This window comes from Cinclus cinclus, chromosome 11 (genome assembly GCF_963662255.1).
Source record: "Cinclus cinclus chromosome 11, bCinCin1.1, whole genome shotgun sequence".
Taxonomy (NCBI): domain Eukaryota; kingdom Metazoa; phylum Chordata; class Aves; order Passeriformes; family Cinclidae; genus Cinclus; species Cinclus cinclus.
Genome location: NC_085056.1, coordinates 419,441 through 434,624, shown reverse-complemented (window position 1 = coordinate 434,624; position 15,184 = coordinate 419,441). Strand labels below are relative to the sequence as shown.

The 15,184-nt window shown below is 50.8% G+C and overlaps 1 protein-coding gene across 1 annotated transcript in view; it reads left to right on the top strand.

The window, feature by feature from the left end:
- The window catches only part of ZFHX3 (zinc finger homeobox 3), a 79,299-nt gene that overhangs the window by 16,862 nt on the left and 47,253 nt on the right, over positions 1 to 15,184 (top strand). Inside the window, exon 3 of the mRNA XM_062499899.1 lies at positions 10,628 to 10,859. Coding sequence (XP_062355883.1) covers positions 10,628 to 10,859 — 232 coding nt within the window. The remainder of the gene's footprint in view (positions 1 to 10,627; positions 10,860 to 15,184) is intronic.

Here is a 15,184-nt window from a genome sequence, read left to right as displayed (position 1 = left end):
TTGCTCCTGTTTTATTTTTGAATTACAGTGGTCAGTACACCTTCCTGATGCTGACCAATGCTGCCTCCATAGTGTTTAACATTTACCCCTGTGTGTCTGCGCGCTGCCCTCTGGGATTGCAGAGCCAGAATGGCTAAAACCAGTAAATAGTGGGCCTGGTTTTTCCCAGGGGTTTCTGTACCTGTGAAGGCAAATGCCAGTGGATGCAGACACACATGAACAGAGAGCACCAAAGAGCAGAGACGTTTATCCTCTCAGGTTTGTTCTGTTTGCCTCAGTGTGCTTCTGCACTCTGTGTTTTCCATTGCTGGAGTCTGTCATGGAGGGAATAGCTGCAACTAATGCTCAGAGCCATTCTATTCTCTTGTAGATCCCTCTGCAGAATTACACCACAGTTGAATTAGATTTTAGGTATACACTGGAAATAGAGAGCAGCAAACCCAGCTGTTCATAGGCTGCAGACTGCTTGGAGGCCATGTACAGAATCCATGAGCCACAGTTGTGCTGCTGTGGATTGCTGTGGGTCACTGATGTGTCCTTCCTGCTGAAAACCAGGCGGGCTGGGAGCCATGACGTGCCCAGGTCTGCAGAGGTCTCCCAGTTAAATCTGGAGGAGGCTGTGTTTGGAAGGCTTCTCCTCCCCAAGAGCTTGGTGGCTTTCCTTACAGAGTAGTTGCTCAGGGGTGTGGGGCAAGGAGCAATTGCATGAATTTCTGTACTCAGTTCTTAGGACACATTAGTGTCCATTGAGTCTGTGGAGCCCTCACAACCTTCTGGAACATAGGAAATAGCAGGTTGCCTTAATTCAGCCCTTTGTGTGCAGACATTATTTTGGTTCTTAATTATAAGTAGTTCCATACATATTTTTCCAGCAGGATTCTTGCCTCATTCTGTGAGTAATTATTCCATTTCTTTTTATCTTCCTCTTTCATTACATTGCCTCAGGCTTTTGTCTAATACAATCCAAAGCCTTCACTGAATGAAGAATTATTTATTTTCTCATGGGCATTTCCGTGGTGCTCTGAGTTCTGTTTGTGTTTCACAGACCCTTAACGAACTTACCTTGGCAGCGTGGTCCGACATCAGCTGGTGCTCCTGTCCCCATGTTCGTGTGTCTCAGAGGTGGTGCTCTGGCTGCCCAGCCCGGTTCCCAGCCCTGCAGCCTGTGCCACTGCACAGGAGCTGCTCCACTGCCAGGGCACTTCCCTGGCCCTGCTGGTTTTCAGCTCACCTTCAAGACTCAAGCAGTATTATGTATTTCCTCTTTCTGCTTTCATTCTGTCGTACTAGTCCATCACACCGTCCTTTAGTTTTCCTTCCTCCCTTATCACCTGATCTTGAAAAATCCTTGCTGTGGACTGTGGGCAAAGGGTTATCTGGGTCTTCTGTTTTTCCATGGATCTCTGTTAGCTTCTGCATGGGGAGATTGTGTCTCCTCCATGATATTGATACTGATATTCAGCGATTTATGGAGAGGGCTGAAAAACTGTCTTGTGCATTGTTACAGTTTTTGGTTATCTGCTGGGAGCTGAGGTGGTACAGTGCTGTAAGAAGTTATAAAGAATCAGTATGAAAAGAAGAAAAGCTTCAGTCCATCACAGCTTCCCTGGAGATGGATGAAGCAATAAATCCTGTGCGAGGGGAGTTAATCTGTGTCCATAGTGTTTTATTAAATAGTGTGAGCTCAGGCTGGCTTTCTGTGGCTGCTTCAATGTCCCACAGGGTCTCATGGTGCATTATTACTGCAGTCCCTGGCTGCACATGGGGTCCCCTCCTGCCCCGCAGTCCTGCCTCCGGAGGCACCTCACCTCCCAGGTGCTCCTGTGCCTCATGCTGGATCCTGCCCTGCAGTCTCTGGGGCACCTGGAGCCAAGGCAGGATGAAAAGGACTGGCACACCTGGGTGCCCCCAGGTGTGGGCAGAGCACAGTGCTGTCAGTCGGACACTCCTCGGGCTTTTCCTTCAGAGGCTGCTGGTTCTTTTCCCAAAGACTTCATATGGGAGTGAAATAGCATTTTCATTTCAGTCCCTAAGGCAGGCTCCACACATGGAGAGAGGTTTGGGTGGCTCAGTCTGAGCTGCACTATCAGCACAAGACCCAGGAGTGTGTTGCATCAGAGCCTCCTGGGAGAGCCCTCATGTAACACAGGGATCATTCCTGTGGCTGCTGGAGGAAACAAAACATCAGGGGTATGGAGAGTCCTAGCCTGGCTCTGTGCTACAGAAAGCCCTCTTCAATCACTCAGCAGCTACACAATTACAATATGGACAACAGATTTCGATCCTGCTGTCTTTCCAGGTTCCCCCCAGACCTTTTGATTACATAATTTACTTTTTATCCAGTGTGTTTTTCCATATTCCCTGGCTGCTTTAGTTCACCTGAGTGTTCACAGCTTAGCAACTCACACTGAACTGATTATTTTCAAGTAGATGTACAAAATATGTTGTAAATGTCTGGGCAGTGGCATTGTGAGGCCTGCTTATGGTTACTGTCTTCAGTTGCTTTTTCCCCATTTGTTTTCCTGACCCTGGAAAAGATGAGGCTCCCTGAATTCCTCAGCTCCTGCCTATCCCAGCAGTGAAAGCAGTGGGCTAGAAGCCATGAGCCTCTACCTTGGTGATGTTGCTGCATTCTGGCAGAATTTTTTTTTTTCTTTTTTCATCAGTCCATCCTGTTGCTGTCCATACAGTGCTTTGCAGGCACAAGTGCAGCTTTACTGCCGTGTTTCTCCAGGGATGACAGCATCCATGGAAATACGAAGTGACAGAACTGTATGCTTTCCTGAGGATCAGAATGTTCCTAGTCCAGGCTTTGGTTCAACTGCAAGAGGAGCTCTGTGCTGCTCCACAGGAGCTGCTGGGTGAGGCTGGCTCTGGGTGACATCCCTCATATCCTCGCTGGTCGTAGGAGAGGTCACTTTGTGTGAAGTGTGTTGGTTCCTGTTGGTCGGAAGTGCACAGGTGAGCAGCACAGGTGGGTCCTGTGGTGGAGCCACAGCCAGGCAGGAGCATGCAGGGTTGAGGGCAGCACTTTACAGGCCAGCTGGTAGGAAATGTGCTCTCGTGGTGCTTTGGTTTTAGCACTGTAATTAGTAGGATCGATACTCACGCTTCTGTGTGCATCTCCATGGACAGCAGTGGTTGTGCCTGTGTCTCCCGGGGGAGATTTTGGGCATCTGGAAGATTGTCTGCAGATGAAGTTGTAGCTGCCCAAGAGTGGATTTCCTGTGCTGGCAAGTCTTTGCTGCAGAGCTGTGGGCGAGGAGAAAGTTGAGTGCTGTAGGAGAGTGCCCAAGCACAGTCAGACCTGGCACTTCCCCCCTCTCTGGGCTCCTCAGCAAGTGTACGGCGAGCCAGGTGTGCAGGGGGTGCCTGTGCTGCTGGAGTTAGGTACTGCAGCTGGAGAGCAGCATCTCTGGTTGTTCCCTCACCTCCCTTGGCATCTCCTCCCTCCCTCGAGAGCTCTTCAGCCAGCATCCCACTCTGTTTCCCCTGCACTGGGAGGGGCTGGCCAGCATAACTGGGCCAGTGCTGGCTCCCCCGTGCACTTCATCCTTCCTCCAGACATGGGAAGGAAGTCTTCCAGGGGAGGAGTCTTAGTGAAGCCCTTGGCTGTCAGCTGTCTCCAGACAGGTTTGTGTCTTTGGGCATCTCTTCCAAGAATGATTAATTAGCGCTTGCAGGTCTGTTGCACAATGAAGAAGGTGTGGGGGATGTGATTACAAGTTCAACCTTTCTTGGTGCTTGCTTTCTGTTAACCTGTGTTGTTCTCTGCCCACGGACCCCGTGCTACTGTGGGTGTGCAGGGATGCTGCTCATCATGGGCAGCATAAACCATGTCCTTGTTAGGAGCTGCTCCCAGGCCCTGGGAAGAAGTTGGCTGTGGATCCGAGCAGTAGCTGGGACTGTGCCTCCCCCTGGGCTTTAGCCCCTCCTCATTAAGCAGGTCCGGGCTATTGATTGGGAGCTTGTGTTTGGAAGAGTCTTACTTACTCTATGCATTATCTTGACAGATTGATCAGACCTGATTGAGAACCTCTTAAAGGAACGAACAGCTGTAATGGGAAAGTTGGACTCTGTCATCCGTTAGGATGATTCTGGGAGCGAAAAGAACGAGGCTGACATCTTGGAGCAATTGTATTTACAATTAACATGGCTGAAAACGATTGCCTCTATTGATCCCCCCTTCCTGCAATTACAGCCCCATTGTTTACATTCCAGCACTTCAGTTATAAAAAGGAAATTCAATAATTATTGCATTATTTAAAGTTAAAGTGCCACAGAGTTTGCTGGCTATGCTTGCTGGTTGATTTAACGTTCAGTAAAATCCATGCTGAGCTCTCCATCCTTAGGCTGAGCAATATTTGGCTTTTAATGAGGCTTCAAGGGCTGGTAGAGCAAACCCCATTTGCTGGGTTGCTTTTGGGTTTGTGGGGAAACCCAGAACCTTGCAGCACAGCTAGCACCAGCCGTATGGCTAACAAGGAGAGCATCTGTTCACTTATTGCCAGGCAGGGCTGGAGGGCTCAGGAAATACAGATGTGGTGGGGTATAGGGGTGGGCTGTTAGTGGGGGCAGTTGTGGCTGTTCTTCAAGCCTTCCCATGTGATTTGGGGACTTGGGTTGGTACCTCAGCCTCTGTGGCAGGAGGGAGCACTACATTTCCAGCCTCTAGGTAAGAAAGACAAGGATCAGAGAGCAGTTTCCACAAGCTGAGCTGCAGAAACTCAGGGGCAAACGAGCCTGAAGCCCACCACAGAGGTGTGATGCACAGGAGCAGGAGGCTGGAGGAGGAAGGGTTTGTGACACTGCTCCTTTGGAAGCAGTAAATAACTCCGGATGTTGGTTGGGTATGAAAGAGCAGAAGTTCAGCTTTTGAACCTGCAGGATGCAGAATCAATTTTGCTCCCTTGCAGGGGGTTAGGGGCAGACTGTTGTCACTCCAGCTGTCCCCAGGGCACAGCCAATGTGTCCCACTGTGTCCCACGGCCACCGCCGCTCCCAGCTCCAGGAAATCCCAGCTGGGGCTGCAGGTGTGAAAGGAGAGCAAGATGGATTGGCCAGCCCTGACTTTTATGGAGTACTTGGAACAGACCAGGATCAGACAGCTGCATCCACATGACTTTCATTAAAAATTCAGATTCTTCTCTTGCAGGGCTGTGTGATTTATCTCGTGCAGCACATCAGAGGCACACGGGGGCCAGGAGATGTTCACGAGGCCTCTGAGGTCTGCAGCGGGGTCAGGTCCCTTTCTGTGGTGATCCACAGCCCCCTCCAGCTCTGCTGTAAGGGTCACCTCCTGTCCCTCCCCAGGGGCCTACAGTCCTCGCTGGCACCTGAAGTGTTTCCTTCCAAGCCTGTGACTAATTACCCTGTCTGACCTTACCCCGAGGAGTAGTCAGTCCCTGGGTATTCTGTGCTGCAGATCTGCTGCCAGGGATGAAGTGGTTCCAGCAGCTCCTGAGCTTCAGTCAAGCTCTCCGAGTAAACTGAGGCACTCCCTGGTTCCCTGTGCTGGTTCTGGTCGCTGGAGCTGCTCAGACATCAGTGCTTGTAGGAGAGAGTCAGCACAGTGCATCTCTGTGGGACTGCTGCTTTTTGTGGCTTTTGTGACCTTCCAGCAGATTTTTGGCCCCTTCTTCCCCAGCTGCATCTGTCAATTCTTTGAAATCACTGCTAGCATTACCCATCCTAACAGAGCTGGGTGCTGAGTTCAGAGGTAGGAAAAGTGTTACATGTGGAGGAAATCTCTGCCAAAGATGTTGAAGTCTGACAACTTATTTTTCAAGAAGCTCTGGGTAGTGGAGTGGCTTTGTTTTCATGGCAGGGTGTGCTGAGATGTGAGAGTGCTCGGAAGGGATGTGGAGGAGGTTCCTGCAGACTGTCAGTGATCTACACAGCACCTGGCTGGTGGAATGGTCAGTGCTGAGGAAGAGGATGTTTGTGCAGGCAGGAGGGCAGGAGCTCACTGGGGCCATGCCCAGCAGGCTCTGCACAGTGCTGGATCTGCAGGGCTGCACAGAGAGTGATCCTTCCTTTTGTTCCTGCTGCTTTGCTGCTGTGTAGCCTTTATGAGCTTATTGTCCCACTGTGGGTTCTGGCCCCCAGTCCTGTCAGCTCACCTGCTTCTCCTGCCCAGAGAGACCCAGACATGCAGGGGATCTCACAGGGACCATCTGCCTGTCCTTGGGGCAGTGACAGAGTTCCTGCTGCTGGTTTCCCTGTCACAGTCTGCAGGAGAAGGGGCCATCCTCGAGTCTGGAGAGAGTTTTCTCACATGTTCTGCTGCTTTTGTAGCATGGCCACATCCTGAGCGTGGTGATGGGGTGTTAACAGTGCAAACCAAATCTTGAGAGGTTCCCAGTGCTGTGAGCCTGGGCTTGTTCTGGGCAGCATTCAGGGCCCCCCAAGGGAAAGTTTTGTGCTGGTTCAGACTGCGTAGGAACTGGGCCTTTCTCTATTGCATAATAAACATCCAAAGCATGAGACAGTTCAAAGCATTGTTGCATCTCCCTGGTGGGTTGAGGTTACAGGTCAGATGTCCCCCAGAACAGCAGCTGAGCTGTTTAACATGGCAGAGAGGGATTGAGAACCCCCTGGTGCCCCTGGCATTGCTTCAGGGGGAGTTCTGTCCTGTCACCATTGGAATCATTGCACCATGACTGAATAAGCTTTGCGCAGAAGGGATTTTTGAGCAGATAGTGGTTTAACATCTTTTAAAATTTAAAAGATGCAGAAAAGCTTAGAAATCAGATGGTGAACATGAACTGCAGGAACAGCTACAGAGGTGTTCAGGAGGGTTTGTTACCTGTATAACTCGGGGTGTCAGTCCTGGGTACCAGAGCGTTAGCTCCAAGGAACATTGTGTGGTGTGTGGCATGGGCTGAGGGAAGGCTCTCTGCAGTCGGGCAGGGTGATAGGGTGTCGTGTTCAATTCCATGATTATTGTGAAGTGCTGTGGGTGAGGTGGCATAAGATGGGGAAAGAAGAGATGGTAAAATAAACAAGAGTTTGGGGTAGTTGAAGGATGGAGGGAAGGAAACAAGAACTGACTGTAGCGTCATTCCTTGCTTTGTTTAGAAATGGGATTTCCACAGTCGTACCCTGTGAGCATTTACTGCTTAGCAGAAGGAAACAGTTCAGAGGCAGTGCTGGAGAGCCAGGGCAGGGCTGGCAGTGTGGTGGCACCGGAGCTGTGACACCCTGGCTGCACCACGGGGCCAGGGCATGGCTGGAGACAGCGAGGGATGGCTGGGACACAGGAGAGAGAGCAGGCTCTGACTGGACCTGCTGTGCTAATTAATAATCACTGTGAGACACAGCTCCTGCCCACAGACAGGCTGGGCTGTGCTGTGCTGGGCTGTGCTGTGTTGGGCTCTGTGTGCTGGGCTGTGCTGTGCTGTGCTGTGTATGCTGTGCTGTGTGTGCTGTGCTGTGTGTGCTGTGCTGTGTGTGCTGGGCTGTGTGTGCTGTGCTGGGCTGTGTGTGCTGGGCTGTGCTGGGCTGGGCTGGGCTGTGCTGGGCTGTGTGTGCTGTGCTGTGCTGGGCTGTGCTGGGCTGTGTATGCTGTGCTGTGCTGTGCTGGGCTGTGCTGTGCCGTGCTGTGTATGCTGTGCTGTGCTGTGCTGGGCTGTGCTGGGCTGTGTGTGCTGTGCTGTGCTGTGCTGGGCTGTGCTGTGCTGTGCTGGGCTGTGCTGGGCTGTGTGTGCTGGGCTGGGCTGTGCTGTGCTGTGCTGTGCTGGGCTGTGCTGGGCTGTGTGTGCTGTGCTGTGTTGTGCTGGGCTGTGCTGTGCTGTGCTGTGCTGTGCTGTGTTGTGCTGGGCTGTGCTGTGCTGTGCTGTGCTGGGCTGTGTGTGCTGGGCTATGCTGGGCTGTGTGTGCTGGACTGTGCTGGGCTGTGCTGTGCTGTGTGTGCAGGGCTGTGTGTGCTGGGCTGGGCTGTGCTGTGTGGGCTGTGTGGCAGTGGGTGCTGTCAGCCCATGGTGTTGAGCTGCAGTTGGTGTTCCTGCAGGAACACCTGTGTGCCCCAGGGAGTTGCGCTCCTGAGCTGTATGGTTTCCATCAGAGTGTTCCTCTCTCTGTTTCTGATTTAAAGTGTAGCTTTGACTCACCCTGATCAATATTTTGCATGCCATGCGTGAAGAACCAGATGTTGGAAGTTTCCTATTGTGGAGGGGGGGGGGGACACCCCCTCAGACTCACAGAAATCGATGTTTTCTGACAGAAGTTGGTTGGTTTTCCTTGGAACAATATATTCTTTTGATTTTCAAGTTGATTTGTCTTCTAACAAGGTTCTGGTTTAGTATTTTGAATTTGTTTCCTGTGATACGGATAAATTCTCACAAGGGGGAAGTTTAACAGTGTGATGGGCAATAAGTACACGTACTTGGACAACACTTCATCACCTCCAGCAGCTCACAGCTCAGACTGGCTTGGCCCTTGTGTCTTCCTTCTCTGGACTGCTCCTTTTCCCCGCTGGAGGATGGGTTGGATCAGGTGCATGCAATGCCATGCCCAGGCTGGGCTTGGTGGCATCCTCAGCCTGTGACTCCTCCAGCACGACAGGCAGGTGAGGCTGACGCCAGCACAGGAGATGTTTGAGAAAAAGTAGAAGAGCATAAAAGAAGACACATTTATTAAACTGTTTAAAACAAATGTTTTCCTAAAACCCCCTTTTAAATGAGGGCAGTGCAGACTGTGCCTCTGGTTCCAGAGAGACCATGTCCTTAATATTTCCCTGAACCCGTGACTGGATTTTTCTCTAATTGCTCTCTGGGGGTTTTCTCTGGCTTGGCCCAGGAGCTGTGCTGAGCCTGTGGGCACTTGCCCAGCTGGGTGTGGGGTTTGTGGGATGGGGACGTGCCTGGTGGCTGGCAGGGACAAGGCTGGTGGGTTCCTGGAGCCAGAGCCCAGCCTGCAGCACCACGGGACAGGGAGGCTGTGGCAGGGGTCAGGGCACAGCCAGGCTGGGCTGTGTGAGATGGGCACACGACTCTTGTGATGGGCTCGCTGACCTTTCCTATATTGAGCCATTCTCTTTTTATGGCTCAGGAAGAGGGTAACATGCAAACAATAGAAATGAGATGAGGAAGAAGTTCTTATAAGGGAAAACAGCAAAAAATCTTTTGAGGGCACCAGTGGGATTAGTGCCCTCGTGGATTCTTCAAATATTACAGTGAATTTAATTAAATACATCGTGATCCCAAAAGAGGCTAGTCTAATTAGCCAGATCTAGAATACATTTATTCTCTTTCCTTGCTCTTCCAATCAGAAGCCTCAGCATCAGCTCATATCCTATTTTTAATCATTCCTAGACTCAGAGGGCTCTCCTTCCTCCGTGTGAGCAAGGCACACAGCGCTGGGTAATATGTGTCTTTAATCTTATCTCAGCTGTAACTGAGATAATAAGCATCAGAATTTTTTACCAGAAGATCCTGGCTGCACGTAGGCAATATTTTTGATTGACAAACCTCAAGATCATGTCCAAATCACTGTGCTTGTGCCTCAGGCCAAGTGTGTGGTGAGGAAAGACCCGCATGAGATGACACAAAGACCCAAGGAGGGCTCAGGGCTGGATGGGAGGAGCTGGCAGGGAGCATTGCGCAGCTGAACTGTTAGGTGTGGACTGGAAGCACCAAACACCCTCACTGAGGCATCTCATGTTGTTTCACCTTGGCATTCATTTTTTTCTCAGCTAGTGACACACCCTTAACTGTGGAACTGGGGAAGGTCCTGTGACCTCCTGCTGCCCAAGGGGAAGGGACAGCAGCTGTGCCGTGGCTGCCAGCCTGGCTCTGCAGGGTGAACTCTTCCCCCTGCTTCTAAGGAAGAATTTCCAAGTCTGTGGGCTCCATGACAGGAAATGGCTGCTTGTTTCCCCAGAGGCACAGACCCCTGCACTGGGGGCTGATAGTTTTTGCCAGATAATTGTAATAATAGTGCAGAATGAGCTGTGTTGGCTGTGGCTGCACAGCTCGGAGGGCACAGAATTTCTCCAGGTGCTGGCCTCTCATGGTGGTGCCTGGCTGCATGTTCACCATTGGCTTTGCAGCCCAGGTCTCTGTCCCAGCCATCTTACAGGGCAGGCTGCTCTTCCTTCCTGATCCAAAGGAGTAAAACCTGCATGCCAGGGAGCAGAGAGCTGAATGATGGAGGGGATGGCTCTGTGCTCTGCTTCTCCATATACTGTGTCTGGGACCTCTCTGTCTGATGGGTTTCTTGTGTTCTGGGGTTGCTTTGGTTTCACTCTTCCTATTTTTCCATGAGAATTTACCAAATTTAATTTTAAGTTTGTCATGCAGCTGGATCCCTTGCCAGGACAGGCTTTGAGTGTTTAGGAATGAGCTGAGTGGGTGATGACCAGGTGTTACTGCTGGCTGTGGTGCTTTCCCTCAGTGAGGGACGTGATGTTGTCTGTGTTCATCTGTGCTTTGTGCCCATTTCAGTGTGTTTTGGTTTTCATGTCTTCAGCAGGAGATGGTGTTATACCTTGGGATAAACAGGCATCATGTCAAAATGTGGTTCCTTAACGAATTCCCAGGTGACTTTTGGGAATTTACAGTGGACTAACCCAGGAGACCGGGGGGTGACAAAAAACATTGACATCCCTCTGCTTCGTTCTCCACAGCACCTGCAGCACCATGAGAGCGGGGTCGAAGGTGAAAGCTGCTACTACCACTGTGTGCTGTGTAACTACTCCACCAAGGCCAAGCTGAACCTCATCCAGCACGTGCGCTCCATGAAACACCAGCGCAGTGAAAGCCTGCGGAAGCTGCAGCGCCTCCAGAAAGGTCTCCCTGAGGAAGAGGAGGACCTAGGGCAGATCTTCACCATCCGCAAGTGTCCAGCTGCCGAGGCTGGTGAGTGCTGCCTTGGTGTGAGCGGGGCGGGGGGCAAGTGGCACGAGAGCCACTGCTTGGTGTCCCTGTTTGGTGACAGCCTTGGGGATGTTCTGTGTTTCTTCCCTGCTGAGGGCTGACACAGTTGATCAGTAATACATTACAGGAATCCCACCTGCCTGAGGTGGGGTTTGGGATGTTCAAGTGTGTGTGTTGTTTCAGGTTGGTGTCTTAAACCCTGGGATATTGTGTGAGCATCTAAAGATACTGTCATGTCTGCACAACTCAACAAACCAGTGCACCAGGAGATGTTTTGCAATGAGTCAAGTGATGCCCTAAGCACCAGCAGAAGCTGTGCCAGCTTGGCACTGGTTTCTGGTACTTCAGCCACTCTGGACTGGGAGGAGGAGCTGGGCAAAAGGGGTGGGCAGGACATGGGAGTTTTTCATGTCTGTTTTCAACGTCTCCTCCTGATAAGGTGAATAAACTGAAGGGTTTGTATGAAACATTTGCTCACACAGATCATAGGACAGGGATTGCAGCTGTGAATCCAGCAAGAGTTAGTGTGCCTGAAAGGAGCAGTTAGGCTAGATGGAGCAGAGATGGGATTGTTTAGTCATGTAAAGGGGTCAGGATGTTTTTAATGTTCTGAAAAACCCAGGTCTCCTGAAGCCCTCTTGGGAGGGAGGAGGGGAATCATCCTGGGTCAACTGGTTTGTGTGCTGTCAGGGCACCGTGGTGCTGGAGCTGGGGTGTGCCAGCAAAAGCCTTCATGGTCCTCAGAGATTCCAGCAGGACTTCTCTCTGTGACTGCTCTGAAAATGGGTAAATCCTACAAAGAGCCACTCTGGGGAACTGGCATTCTGCAGTGAATACACATGGAGACAAGGAAGGTGATCCTGGCTGAAAGGGTTGAGAAGGGACAGCAGCAGCAGTGAGGGAGAACATGAGGGGTTTTCAGAAATGTCCCTTGAATTCAGAGCTGGGTCTCATTGCTGTTAGGTTGTGAGTAATGAGGATCTGAAATAAACCCAAAACACCCCAAGAGTGAGACAGGAGATTTTTCATTAAGAGTTAAATTCAGTCTTGTGGAAGAAAGTGCCCAGTCTGTGACCTTGGTGGCCCAGCAGAGTGGAGAGCATGGAGCAGGCTTCCCAAAGGTCACAGTGCCAGCGAGAGCACGGGGCTGCCACCACCCCAGGGGACAGCAGCGCCGCAGCCCTTCCAAACAGTCCCAACTCTGAAGGGTTCTTCGGGCAGGGCTGCGGGTTCTGAGCTGCTCAAATGCAAAACAAGCAGAGAGGGGAAACCATCTGTGCCCTTTGTGACAGACAGAACAACCTTGAAAACCTTGTTTACTCTAGAAATTTCTGTTTGCCTTGTCTCTCACTGTACAAACCTTATCTTTCCCATCCGGCCGCTCAGATTAGGACATGGCAGGTACCAGGAAGGCAGGAGTTGACTGCCTGGGAGGGAAAATGGTTTGGTGGCCATTTAAAAAAATGTGATATTTTGAAGTAAAAATCCTGACAAGTCACTAAAAGGAAAGCTCGATTTACAAATATTTTAATTTCTTTTAAGCTTTTTGTTTCTTCAACAAAAACTGACAGCAAACAGGACACAATTTCTTAATCATATTTTCTTACAAATATTACGAATACAGGCAAGAATAAGGCGCAGAAGGCAAAGGGGGTAACTTGGATCGGTTTTGTAAGTCACTTAAAGCTGAGGTACGTAACTTCAAACACCCCTGGAGCCCATTGTTGAGCTGGTCCAAGTGAGGGACACCTCACTGCTGTGCTGGGCCAGGCACCCTGCAGGGATAGGAGTCAGGTTTGGGTGAGAAGCTGCTGTAACCCCAGTGGGGAGAAGGGCTGCTCCCATCTCGCACTCATTCTGATCCCATTACGTCCCCCCAAGTGTGGGGAGGCTCAGCTGTGGGGCAGGGCCGTGCACAGGGACAGTGTGAGGCTGTGCCCTGCATCTCCTCCTGCTCTCTAACAGGGTCTGTGTCCCCAGCAAGGTTTTTATTGACGTTTGCTGACCCCTGGGTGGACTTTTCCCCTTTTGATAAGGCATGGCTGTGGTGTGAGATACAGGCTCAGATGCCGTGGCACGCACTTGCCCATGACACATCTCTGCTGAGGCACAAAGGGACAGTGACACTCTGTTGCTTTGCTGCAGTCCAGGGGCAGTGGTGTGTTGTGTCCTGTGGCCTCGTGTGACGCAGTGGAGTCTCCCTTTTCCCCTCCTGCTCCGTCCCATTGCTGTGCACAGAGTGCAGGGGCTCGGGTTGAATGCTCTGTGTACCTACTCTCTGTGTACCTACTCTCTGTGTGCATACTCGCTGCTGTGTGCAAGCATGTAGGAGAAAGCAGTGCTGTCTGGAGACTGTGTGTAGATATTTGCTTGTGTGGATGCATCTCAATCTGTTGGAAGAGAGCTCTGATCACACCTTAATTAGTCCTCTAACAATCTGCAAAGGTCAGTGCCAATTGCCTGTTCATTTACATTTGTAATTGTGATGGTTCTTGATTGCACATTAGTTGCAACTCATTCCCTCCCACCCTGCAGAAGCACAGGCAGCCTGAGCAACTCCAGGGACACAGGGACCTTTGTCCCTGCCTGTGCCAGCCCCTCAGCCCTCCCCAAAATCTGGGTGTCTTTGGGGAAGAGCTTTAGGATCTGCCTTCACTTCCAGTAAAGGGATGACGAAGTTGTTGGCAGGGAAATTATATGGACATCAGGCAGGAAACCCAATCTTCCTTGAACTGGATAATTAAAGACAATTAAACTTTCCTGCCTGCTTTGAGAAGTGTGCTCATTAGGCAGGAGATGGGGAAGTGCTTGAAGTTCAGCTGGTTTGTTGATCAGAGAGAGCACAGCTTCAAGGAAGGGGGTATTGTCCTCTCAGGGTATTTTTTGACATCTCTTGCTATGGTATCTGGGCTGCTCCCACTGCAGATTCCCACTGCAGATGTCAGCCCCTTGCTGCAGCAGCATTTGTGTAATGTTACCCATAAGCCAATTGATTTTTAATGATGGGGGTTTGGAGAAGAAGAAAGTGAAGAAAGAGTGACCATAGTAAAAACCAAAATGTTCTCAAGATGTTGGATGAATGCACTTACAGCTCATTAGATAATGACAGAAACAAATGTGAAGCAACCTGCATCGAATTTTCATTCTGACTTTGGAAGTGTTTCTTTCATCCCAAAAGGCATCAAGCGCCACACCCCTCTCCGTAGCTGTGCACAGCGTCCTTGCTCAGAGCGGGGTTTCTGCTCTTGTGTCCAGCACATGGTGCCCCTGCTCTTCCCATCCTGTTCCTTTCCTTGTGCCACCCACACAGGTGGGGCTGTTGGGCCCCCAGTGCTCAGCCTGTGTCCCCCTGGGCAAGTGCTGGTCATGCTTGATGTGTTTCCTCCCTTACCTGTTTGTCCTGACTCCTCCTGTTTTCCATCTCTGCTCTCCCTTTCCGTAGTGTCTGCTGTGGGAGGAGCAGAAGCCTTTGCCCATTCTTCCCGCTGTGTAGGACAGACAGACGTCCTCCAAGTGTCCGTCAGGTGTCCGTGCTCCCTGCCTGCACCTCGCCACAGTGGACGGTCCCTGTGGTGGCCTTGCTGTCACAGCAGTCCTCCTCATGGCTGCCAAATCCTTGGCAATCATCTTCCAGCACAGGGTTTGTGTTGGGGCCCTTGCAGCATACCCTAGTACCTCACCTGCTTCCTGGAGACTGAGACGCTGCTCCCTGGTCCCCCCTCTACTGTCCATGCTCTCCAGTTCTTCTCTTCCCTCAGTGGCCATTTCCTGGATTGGGGATTGTGACCAGCCCATCTCTAAAATGAAGCAAATGGTGGAGAAAAGGAGGAAAAGAAAAGGAGGAAAATGGTGGATTTTTCATGATGGCAGACTGTCTACTTCCAGTAGGACTTTAAGGCTTTTGAAGTGAAAGTTAGTAGAGACAAATTACATTTCTCCCTGCTTAAAATAAATTTAGTGGGATCTGATGTCCTGCACTTGGTCTCCATTGAAGACAGTGTGGTCATTCTTAATGACACCTGTCAATCTCCAGCTTCTGCTGGAGGTAATGGAGGGTTTAGGAAATAAATCGCCAGTTTGCTTTGTACTCTCTCTCCATCTCTCTCCATTTTTTCATAGGACTTGTTTTCACACAGCAATTAAAAACTTGCCAGGGCAGATCACCTGTATGGTGCCTGCGGGAAAAGAGCACATGGAGTCCATGCTACAGCATCTGCCAGTCAAAACCACTCTACAGCTCTGGCTCTGCTGCTGATGCCACAAATACATGTCTGAAATGTGTGGCCCTTGCAGAGGGCTGGGGAAGT